At 49.2% G+C, this 11,967-nt stretch overlaps 1 protein-coding gene across 1 annotated transcript in view; it reads left to right on the plus strand.

Annotated features, from left to right (window-relative positions):
* Positions 1–11,755, plus strand: part of LOC124594051 — a 120,962-nt gene extending 109,207 nt beyond the window's left edge. The window contains exons 7-9 of the mRNA XM_047132401.1: positions 2,448–3,019; positions 8,148–8,178; positions 11,282–11,755. Coding sequence (XP_046988357.1) covers positions 2,448–3,019; positions 8,148–8,178; positions 11,282–11,755 — 1,077 coding nt within the window. The remainder of the gene's footprint in view (positions 1–2,447; positions 3,020–8,147; positions 8,179–11,281) is intronic.
* The last annotated feature ends 212 nt before the right edge of the window (positions 11,756–11,967 follow it).

Genomic DNA, 11,967 nt, shown 5'->3' on the forward strand with positions numbered 1-11,967 from the left:
CTTATATCTGAATCCTCAAGGTTTTGTTGGTATAGGGTCTCGCATAGGTCCTCGTCCGTCATTGATTTTGGAACGCCATACAGGATGACAAGTGGATTTCGCTTACGAGGGGGTTCACATTTAACTGACTTGCACAATTTTTGGTTACCTAAGAGCTTGTTTTTGTCGTCTTCCGAAGCTACCTCTACAATAGCTACGTTTTTAGTTACTTTTACTTTGTTAATCTTAATCTTTTCTCTTACGGGGTTTACAGTGGTGGCAAACACTTCCTGTACCTTTTTAATGTCCTGGCCGGGTAATGGTCTTAAGAAGACTGCAGTGTCCACTCCCTTAGAGACCTTTGCAATAGTTTCTTTTGTTGTTTGGGCCTTTGGTGCAGCCTGTGCTGCGACGCCGGCCCATGTCTTTCCTGGTTGTTTCCTAAGTCGTTCGTTTTCTTTCTCTAGCTCTTCAATCCTCCCTTCTAGCTTGGCATTGGCGATCGCCCATGCCGCCAGTTCATTTTTAATGGCCTGCACTGCGGCCTGACTGATTTTGCCATTTTTGACGTTTTGGTCTAAAAACTTGGTAATTCTCATGTGTCTTTCTAGGTTGCTCTCCTCCGTTGTCTGACCCAGGCCGTCCTGTGCCAGGGATCAGCTAGCATCGAAGCCCTTATGGGCGCACTCAGGTCGCTTGTCTCTTCGGTAGCCATCTTCTTTCATTTTATACGAATTAACGTGATATTCAAGACTCGAGACTCGCGAAGACAGTCCACGACGCGTACGTCACAGCACGTGACGCATCAACTCTTACGTAAACAGCCGTCTCTGGCTGGAAGCGAGGAACTACTCGTTTTCTAGACCAGTTCCATAATTATAATCTGCGTGTTTAATTGCATGCAAGCTCTCGGTAGGATACGACAAAGTTAAAACCTTTAGCTGGTACCTTTTCATTGATATACTAATTCCCCGTGGGTCCTGCATGGAACCAAGCATTCGCTAATTATGGTGGATAAGGCTGCTCGGGGCCAACGAGATACACAGGTTCCGCAACAAATTTGTGACGTCACAGTAGTTGGCTTGCCAACCACACGCAGAAGGCCGCAACACGGCGTGGCATGGACTCCACTAATGTCTGAAGTTGTGCTGGAGGGAACTGACACCACGAATCCCGCAGGGCTGCCCATAAATCCGTACGACTACGACTGGGCCGTGATCTCTTCTGAACAGCAAGTAGCAAGGCATCCCAGATATGCTCAATAATGTTCATGTCTCGGGATTTGAAGGACAGCGGAAGTGTTTAAACTCAGAAGATTGTAACTGGAGCCACTTAGTAGCAATCCTGGACGTGTGGTGAGTCGCATTGTCCTGCTGTAACTGCCTAAGTCCGTCGGAATGCACAATGGGCATGAATAGATGCAGGTGATCAGACAGGATGCTTGCGTACGTGTCACGTGTCAGAGTGGTATTTAGCCGTGTTAGGGGTACCGTATCACCCCAACTGCACGCGCCCCATACCGTTACAGAGCCACCACCAGTTAGAGCAGTCCCCTGCTGACATGCAGGGTACATGGATTAATGAGGTTGTCTCGATACCAATACGCGTCTATCCGCTAGGTACAGTTTGAAAAGAGACTAGTCCGACCAGGCGACATGTTACGAACGATGCAATGTCAGTGTTGACGAGCCCAGACGAGGGGTAAAGCTTTGTGTCGTGCAGTGATCACGGGTCCACGAATGGGCTTTTGCTCCGAAAGCCCATATCGATGATGTTTCGTTGAATGGTACGCACGCTGGCTTATATCGACGGTCCAGCATCGAAATCTGCAACTGTTTTACGGAAGGGTTGCACTCATGTCCCACTGAACGATTCTCTTCAGTTGCTGTTGATCCCATCCCGTTTCCGGACGCAGCAATATGGGAGATTTGATGTTTTACCGAATTCCTGATATTCACGTTACACTCGTGAAATGTCACACGGAAAAATCCCCACTTCATTGCTACCTCGGAGATGCTGTGCTTTATCGCTCATGCGCCGGCTATAACACCACGTTCAAACTCACTTAAATCTTGATAACCTGCCATTTTAGCAGCAGCAAGCGATCTAACAACTGCGTTAGATACTTGTTGCCTTCTATAGGCTTTGCCGACCGCTGCGCCGTATTCTACAAGTTCGCACATCTCATGTGCATGACTATACCAGTTTCTATGTCGCTTGAGTGTAATTTGAAAGGTATCCGCTAAGGATCCTAATTTTGTCGTGTGCTACTGAGAAATTGTTTGGTTTTAAACAAACAGAATACTTACGGAGCTCGTCTGAAATAACTACACGCTCCCAATCGGAGACAGCTGCTGGCACTCGTAAGACCTGCACGATCTGCTGTGGGATGACAAGTTCGTTGCAGAGGCTATATCGCTCGTGCGGTCAGATCGAGATTCTAAACTGACTGACGACGGTGTGTGCAGGACAACCCGTACAGCGTGGGCCGGTGCGGCGACTGCCTGCGCGACCGCGCGGACAAGCTGGTGGTGCTGGAGCCGGCGAGCAACGCGTCGTCGCCCGTGTCGGCGGTGCTGTCGGCGTGCCTGTGCCACGGGGGCGCGCAGCTGCCGCCGCTGTCGGTGGTGTCGCGCGGCGAGCGCCTCACGCTGGAGCTGCGCGTCGACGCGGCGCACGCCGCCTCCAGCTACTTCAAGCACGCGCCGCCGCTGTTCGAGGCGCGCTACCGCTTCGTGCACGCGCCGCTGTGCGGGCCGCCGCTGCTGCCGCTCGCCACCGACGGCGAGCTGCGCTTCCCCAACTTCGAGGCGCTGCTGGGCTTCGCGGAGCCGCCGCGCTCGCTGCACTGCATCTGGCGGCTGGCGGTGCGGCCGGAGCGCCACCTCTGGCTGCACTTCGAGGACGCGCGGTTGGCGTCACGCGACTGCCGGCTGTCGGTGTCGCTGCCCGCTCGGCCCGCGCCGCTGCTCTTCGCGTGCGGCGTCAACGCCAGTGCCTTGCAGGAGCTGCCCGTCATCGCGGCCGCCGACCTGCTCCCGCCGGACGCCGCCGCCGGCGACGACTCTCCGCACGTCACCGTCGAGTTCGTCTCGTCTGCCTGGAGCGCCGCCGACTACTTCAGGATGGTGTGGACAGAGCTGACCAGGGTCGAGGTCGTTCAGGCACGTAACTCTCATAGCGTGATTTCCAGTAGGGTTCTCACAATGATAATCGTCATATACTAATTCGAGTAAAGCGAGTGTGACGTTGGGTAGCATTAACGTCACAACGATCCTTTCGGCCGTTCTTCACATTCCTTGGCGTGGTGCAAACTCACATTCGCGGGCGCCGTGTCAATCCCCGTACTCTTGTCGTTGGGTGGCGCGGGGGACAAGTTGCGCGATGTAGTAGTGGACCGCGAATTTAAGTGGAAATTTTTATTGGCGGACCCGGATCAATCGTCAGCTGCAGCCGGCGGGCAAAGTCAAAATAATAATGGCCACCAGCCTCGCTTTCACCAGCTATTCAAGATTATACTTGTAACCATTCCGAAGTCGATATCGAAAGGCCTCTACCTATCTCAGTACTGTTGAGGAAGATTCCTACATTCGGCCAGTGGACAGGAACAGGTTAACCTTTCATTGCTCACACTTCGCTTCCACCTAGTGCCGAACAACTCCCTTCGTCAGTTTTCACAACAAGAAGTCAGCTATATACTTCAAAATCAATAGGAAAGGAATCACACAAAAACATCACACTGCAATTTCCATGGTACAAGAAATAAGATTTTTTGAAATGAATTAACGTTAACCAAGTCCGTCAATTTTAACCTACACAACCTCCAGCTAGCTAATGACTCAACGCTGTCCTCTAAACTAAAAAACTATACTCCTCCCGAACAGACCATGAAGGCCCAAAGGTATCGACCGGCCGCCGTGTCATCCTCTCAGTCCACAGGCGTCAGGGGATGCGGATATGGAGGGCCATGTGGTCAGCACACCACTCTCCCAGCAGAATGTCAGTTTCCGAGACTGGAGCCGCCACTCCCCAATCAAGTAGCTGCTCAGTTTGCCTCACAAGAGCTGAGTGAACCCCGCTTGCCAACAGCGCTCGGCAGACCAGATGGTCATCCATCCAAGTGTTAGCCCAACCCGACAGCGCTTAACTTTCGTGATATGACGGGAACCGGTGTAACCACTGCGGCAATGCTGTTGGCCACGCTCTCCTCTAATGTCTCCCTATTTACCGTGTAAGTCCACGATCAATAGCCCGCAAAACTCGTTGAGACAACCAGGAAAATGCTAAACAGAACTCTATGTGCATCCTTGGGAACGTACATCAGATTGATTGCAAAGGATTACCCACTCCCTAATCCTGATATACTCAATGAAAATTCCGCCTCCGCCCAGAAGGCACAAAGCTTTTCCACACAAGTGCTGCCAGTCGACTCCTCGACTTCACATAACTGTAGGCCTTTCAGCCAGTCAGAATCAAGAGCAGAATATAGGAATACTCATGGCCCATTTCCCTCTCCTGATTACTGCGCTTCTGTAAGGTGCTGCCTGCTGGCAGGATATTTAGAACGTACGCTGCAAACACCGCCAATCGTGCGGAAATTACTCTTCATGTAAGCCCGCCAAATACTCTTCGGTCAAAACTCATTTAGCAGGAAGAAGGTAAGGACTAGATCGTCAGCTCTAGACTGAAAAAATCCCCCTTCCCCCTGCGGGTGCTTACTGGCCCAGACAACAACGTCACCGAACGGAGCTAGCTCGTATCTACATCCACATCTACATCTACATCCACACTCCGCAAGCCGCCTGACGGTGTGTGGCGAAGGGTACTTTGAGTACCTCTATCGGTACTCCCTTCTGTTCCAGTCTCGTTTTGTTCATGGAAAGAAAGATTGTCGGTATGCCTCTGTGTGGGCTCTAATCTCTCTGATATTATCCTCATGGTCTCTTCGCGAAACACGTAGGAGGGAGCAATAAACTGATTGACTCTTCGGTGAAGGTATGTTCTTGAAACTTCAACAAAAGCCCGTACTGAGCTACTGAGCGTCTCTCTTGCAGAGTCTTCCACTGGAGTTTACCTATCATCTCCGTAACGCTTTCGCGATTACTAAATGATCATGTAACGAAGCGCGCTGCTCTCCGTTGGATTTTCTCTTTCTCTTCCATCAACCCTATCTGGTACGGATCCCACACCGGTGAGCAGTGTTCAAGCAGTGGGCGAACAAGTGTACTGTAACCTACTTCCTTTGTTTAAGGACTGCATTTCCTTAGGATTCTTCCAATGAATCTCAGTCTGGCATCTGCTTTACCGACGATTAATTTTATATGGTAATTCCATTTTAAATCACTTCTAATGCCTACACCCAGATAATTTATGGAATTAACTGCTTCCAGTTGCTGACCTGCGATATTGTAGCTAAATGATAAAGGATCTTTCTATCTATGTATTCGCAACACATTACAGTTGTGTACATTGAGATTCAACTGCCATTCCCTGCATCATACGTCAGTTCGTTGCAGATCCTCATGCATTTCAGTGCAATTTTACATTGTTACAACCTCTCTATATACTACAGCATCATCCGCAAAAAGCCTCAGTGAACTTCCTATGTTATTCACGAGGTAATTTATATATATTGTGAATAGAAACGGTCCTACGACACTCCCCTGCGGCACACCTGATATCACTCTTACTTCGGAAGACTTCTCTCCATTGAGAATAACATGCTGCATTCTGTTATCTAGGAACTCTTCAATCCAATCACACAATTGGTCTGATAGTCCATATGCTCTTCCTTCGTTCGTTAAACGACTGTGGGAAACTCTATCGAACGCGTTGCGGAAGTCAAGAAATACGGCATCTACCTGGGAACCCGTCTCTATGGCCCTCTGAGTCTCGTGGACGAATAGCGGCTATGAAGAACCTGAGAACGTGCTGTGTCTTGTTCCCTGCCATTGTCACAGGAGATGCGTGTCAGCCTCCTGGTATCGATTTGCAACAGTCCTCTAACACCTAGCACCCAACATTGCTGATTACAAGTTGATGATTCGAGTTACGCGGGTTAAAACTATTTCATTTGGGGAGGCAAGGCGATGTTTGTCCTTGAACCAACTTCCTCAAGTAGTTAGGCAGTCTCCTACGTGATCCGTGTTGCAGTTCTTTTGAATGCGTTCCTCATAGGCGGTAGCGTTGTCGTTCTATAAACTTATAATGTGTAGCTACTGATAGGGTTGCGAATACTTATCATGAACATATACAACAACGTATGTATGTTCGTGTGTGTGTGTGTGTGTATTTTCGTCATAACCATCTGATCGATTTCAACCAAATTTGGTACAGTTATTACTTATTACCTGGGAAGAAGTATTTCTAGGGTTAGAACCACATAGGTATTCTTCATGTGCTATCACTTTAAGCCTTACATTCCTCATCTTTTCTGTTTTTCTTGCATCTATCCGAGTTCTCAAAAACTTCATCTCATTTTCACGACTCTACTTTCTAGCCTATCTTTCATGAATCAGGTACTGCAGCGAAGTACTGTATAGGTGTGTAATACGTTTGACATATTAACTTCTACTTTTATGTGCGACTTCTTTGTCCCACATCACTCTGCGCCATCTCCAGTCGTCATTACTAGAGAAAACGTGCTGGTGAGGGTGGTATGTAGCAGTCACACGGTCGTTGCAGGTGGACGTGTGCACTTAGATAAAAGTCGCTAATGATCTATGACCTTTGCAGTAGCCCTGTGTCTCCGTGGATGTGTCCCTCACGGAGATTACACCGCACAGCGATCGGCCCGTTGATAGCACTCACCTTGACTGCAATGCGGATCGCTACAAGTAATGAAAAGGCTGCTTGCTTGTTGACAATGAACATTCATATTTAAGGACAGCAACACACTTTTTTATGATTGTAACTACCCTTGTGGAACATATCACACCCACTCTGGATAAACATCACACGAAACTGAAATAAAATGTAATTAAAATCATTAATATTTATGGCGCAATCCCACACCATATGCAGTATGTTCACCCACAGACTGACTTATCCATCCCCTCGCGCTGGGCTGTCCTGAAGTCACCACTCTCGAGTTATAGGCTGTCAGAGGCCGGAACAAGCAACGCTGCCTTATAAGACCGTGCTCTGGACAGCCAGTGAGAGACGAGAAGCGTTCTTCTCAGTCGTTTCGCGTGTTCGACCACGAATTCAGTGTATCACAATATAAAATTTTCTTTTTGCAGAGAACCAGATTTCTGGATAGCTGGAGTCCACAGAATCTGTATTGTATTGAGAATAATTTCTGTCGAAATTACCGATTTCAGGTGGCGTCGGCGACCCTCAGAACTACAAAATAAATAAGCAGATTTTTTAGTAACTGAAGCAAATTAATTTATATTCTGTTCCATTTAGAACTTTGTTATAAGTTGTCTTTAGTGTGAATACTGTTTATTTAACTACCTGTTGTAACTCCAAGTGGTGTGTCAGCATTAGGCCCACATAGCGTAGTGGTGTCGTCGACATTTGTTCTGTAGTACATGACGTTATCTACTATATCTCTACTCTCTTTAATGATTCCTTTTATAAGTGGTACCTTTTATTCGGAATGAAATTTTAAAGGATGTGAACTACTTTTATTACAGATGCATCACATCTGCGACATAAAATACGGCAATTGCAGTGCTTGTAATGCAGTTTTATACATGTTATTGGCTAATAAACTAATGTATGTTGTGTTAAATTTTATACTGGAAAACTTTTTGTAGGAATGTGTCAATGGAAAATTAATAATTAGCTTTTATGTGAAACATCCTTCGCCTGTATATTTGGAAATGTTAAAATGTGTGTGAATTCCTAAGGGACCAAACTACTGAGGTTGTCGGTCCATAGACTTACACATTACTTAAACTAACTCATCCTAAGAACAACATACACACACATGCCCGAGGGAGGACTCGAATCTCTGGCCGAGGGGGCCTCGCAATCCGTGACATCGCTCCTCTAACAAAGCGGCCACTCTGCGGGGCTATTCGGAAATAGCGTATTGTCGGCAGTGGTGCCACTGAACCACGACCTTTAATTTTCCACATGACATTACTTTATTTCATTATATTATGCAACTTTAACCGCGTAACTTTTCCATAATTTTTTTAAACAAATTTGCCTTTTAGATATGTAGGTGGCCGGTGCTGGCCGAAGACGGTAATTTTGTTAACAATAAGTGTGACTAGCAGGATAATTGAATTACTGACATAGTAGTTTCCACATGCAGCGTTATTTAGCTGCAATGACTGTTTTCCAGTGGACTGATATCATGTTCCAATAAGTCTGTAGACTTTTGTGGCTGTTGTCATTGAAGGTAAAATCTTCTAAGATATCAGGAGGCTTTATTCACCTCTACTGTTTCTTAATCACGGTCGGCGTTTCGGCCCCACTGCTAGCATCTTCTGGTGAAAACTGCTAACCGTGTTTAGCTAACAGTGAATACCAGAAGGTACTGAAGAAAATCCCAATCAGGGCAGGGGGCATGTCTCAGGGTGAGGGCAAATATTCAATACTACTCTAACAAATAAAATTAAAAGTAAAAAGAACCGATGCACCAGGGCGGCAATATCTGAATGGGACGGAAATCAGTAGATGTGATGTACACTTAGAGACAAACCAATTGTAACAATTTTAGAAAAATTGATGATATATTTAAAAGAAAGAGCTTCACATATTGAGCAAATCAGTAACGCGTTGGTCTACCTCTGGCCCTTCTGTAAGGAAACTGGACGCTTAGTATCGACTACATATCAATGCGCAGCAAGGAATCGGCAGATGACATGCCAGCAAGGTCGTCGGATCTCTCCCCATGAAATGAAATGACACCCCAGACCATTACTCTTGGTTGTTGGGCCTGCAATCTCATTGACCGGAGTACAGTTGTTGTCATTGATGGCTCCCGCTTCGAAGTGAACCCACATTAAAAGCGAAGACGTGTCTGGAGATGTCCGAGGCACTGGTAGGATACCGACATGACTGTCGCCCAGCATACAGCCCGACAACCGGGAACGATGCTGTGGAGTGCCATTTCTTTTCACAGCAGAGCCCCTTTCGTTGTCATCCGCGCCACCCTTCGAGCACAGCAGTTCGTCGACGATATTGTACGTCCCATTTTGTTGCCCGTTCTGAGCGAACCATACTGCGCTTACATTGCACTAATTTCTACTGCACGTCTTTGTGCTTGCCGAGCACTATCTTGGCCAGCAAGGTCGTCGGGTCTCTCCCCAACTAAGATCGTTTGGAGCGTTATGGACAGAGCCGTCCAGGCATCTCGGGATTTTTATGATCTAAAGGGTCAATTGGACAGAATTCCGTTCGACATCGCTCAATTGGACATCAAACAATAGCTTCTTCGGTAAGGGCTACAGGTGGACGAATGTGCTATTGGCTTTGTGAAGAGAGTTATCTTCAATTGCACTACTGGCCATTAAAATCGCTACACCAAGAAGAAATGCAGATGATAAACGGGTATTCATTGGACAAATATATTATACTAGAACTTACATGTGGTTACATTTTCACGCAATTTGAGTGCACAGATCCTGAGAAATCAGTACCCAGAACAACCACCTCTGGCAGTAATAACGTCCTTGATACGCCTGGGCATTGAGTGAAACAGAGCTTGGATGGCGTGTACACGTACAGCTTGGATGGCGTTTACACGTACAGCTGCCCATGCAGCTTCAACACGATACCACAGCTCATCAACAGTAGTGACTGGCGTATTGCGACGAGCCAATTACTCGGCCATCTTTGACCAAACGTTTTCAATTGGTGAGAGGTCTGGAGAATGTGATGGCCAGGGCAGCAGTCGAATATTTTCTGTATCCAGTGAGGCCCTTACAGGACCTGTAACATGCGGTCGTGCATTATCCTGCTGAAATGTAGTGTTTCGCAGGGATCGAATGAAGGGTAGAACCACGGGTCGCAACACATCTGAAATGTAACGTATACTGATCAAAGTGCCGTCAATGCGAACAAGAGGTGACTGAGACGTGTAACCAATGACACCCCATACCATCACGCCGGGTGATACACCAGTATGGCGATGACGAATACACTCTTCCAATGTGCTTTTACCGCGATGTCGTCAAACACGGATGCGACCATCATGATGCTGTAAACAGAATCTGGATTCATCGGAAAAAATGACGTTTTGCCATTTGTACACTCAGGTTCGTCGTTGAGTACACCATCGCAGGCGCTCCTGTCTGTGAAGCAGCGTCAAGGGTAACCGCAGCCATGGTCTCCGAGCAGATAGTCCATGCTGCTGCAAACGTCGTCGAACTGTTCGTGCAGATGGTTGTTGTCTTGCAAAGCTCTTCATCTGTTGACTCAGGGATCGAGACGTGGCTGCAGGATCCGTTACAGCCATGCGGATAAGATGCCTGTCATCTCGACGGCTAGTGATACGAGGCCGTTGGGATCCAGGAGGGCGTTCCGTATTACCCTCCTGAACCCACCTATTCCATATTCTGCTAATAGTCATTGGATCTCGACCAACGCGAGCAGCAATGTCGCGATACGATAAACCGCAGTAGCGATAGGCTACAATCTGACCTTTATCAAAGTCGGAAACGTGGTGGTACGCATTTCTCCTCCTTACACAAGGCATCACAACAACGTTTGACCAGGCAAAGCCGGTCAACTGCTGTTTGTGTATGAGAAATCGGTTGGACTCTTTCCTTATGTAAGCACGTTGTAGGTGTTGCCACTGGCGCTAACTTTGTGTGAATGCTCTGGAAAGCTAATAATTTGCATATCACAGCATCTACTTCATGTCGGTTAAATTTCGCGTCTGTAGTACGTCATCTTTGTGGTGTAGCAATTTTAATGGCCAGTAGTGTAATCATCCAATTTTTCTGAAATTGCAATCATTTGTTTGATTGTACGTGTACTTCACATCAACCGATTTCCGTCCCAATGGTATGGTCCGTTCACGGTGCGGTTGAATTGTATTACGGTTCGCCTCTAGCCGGCCGGGGTGGCCGAGCGGTTCTAGGCGATACAGTCTGGAACCTCTAGACCGCTACGGTCGCAGGTTCGAATCCTGCATCGGGCATGGATGTGTGTGATGTCCTTAGGTTAGTTAAGTTTAAGTAGTTCTAAGTTCTAGGGGACTGATGACCTCAGCAGTTAAGTCCCACAGTGCTCAGAGGCATTTGAACCAATTTTGAACAGTTCGCTTCTCGCTTGTAAGTTCCCAGTTTGCGTTGCCTGTTCAGTCAGCTGGTGTACACGTGAACAAATCAATCGGCAGGATTCCGGGTCGGCGCCGTCGTCGAGCGAGGCCGGCGAGGACGGGGAGGAGGCGTCGGCGCCCTCTTCCTACTACGTGACGCGCGCCGACGCGGCCGAGGACTGCGAGTTCCCGTGCCCGGGCGACGCGGGCTACTGCATCCCGGCGCGGCTCGTCTGCAACGGCGTCGCCAACTGCCCGGCCAACGCGACGCTGGCGGCGGCCCAGGGCGACGAGGGCAGCGCGCTCTGCACGCGCCCCGACGCCGCCGACGTCAACTGGCTGGCCGTCGCGCTGTCCGCCGGCGCCGCCGCGCTGCTCGCGCTCGCCGCCTGCGTCGCCATCGTCTGCCGCTCCTGCTGCGCCGGCGGCGCCGATGCCGACAAGGCCGTCGCCGGGGACGTCGCGGCGGGAGGAGGCGTCGGCGTCGGCGGCGGCGGCGGCGGCGGGGGCGGCATAGACGACGAGCGCGCCTACGACGGCTACCGGCGATGACTGCGGCGCGGCGGCGGCCGGCCTCGCAAGCCGCCCCCGGCCGGCACTGCCGCCGCCCCCGCTCCCGCCGCCCCCGCGCCGCCGGACAGGCTGCTGCCGCCCCGGCAGCCGTCGCACAAGGCGCCAAGGCTGCCGGCCACGGCGCGCTACCGGCCGCCGCCTTTCCCCAGCCAGGAACTCTATTACTGAGCTGTCAGCTGCCGCCGGCGACA

The sequence above is a fragment of the Schistocerca americana genome, chromosome 2 (assembly GCF_021461395.2).
Source record: "Schistocerca americana isolate TAMUIC-IGC-003095 chromosome 2, iqSchAmer2.1, whole genome shotgun sequence".
In the NCBI taxonomy this organism is placed as follows: Eukaryota; Metazoa; Arthropoda; class Insecta; order Orthoptera; family Acrididae; genus Schistocerca; species Schistocerca americana.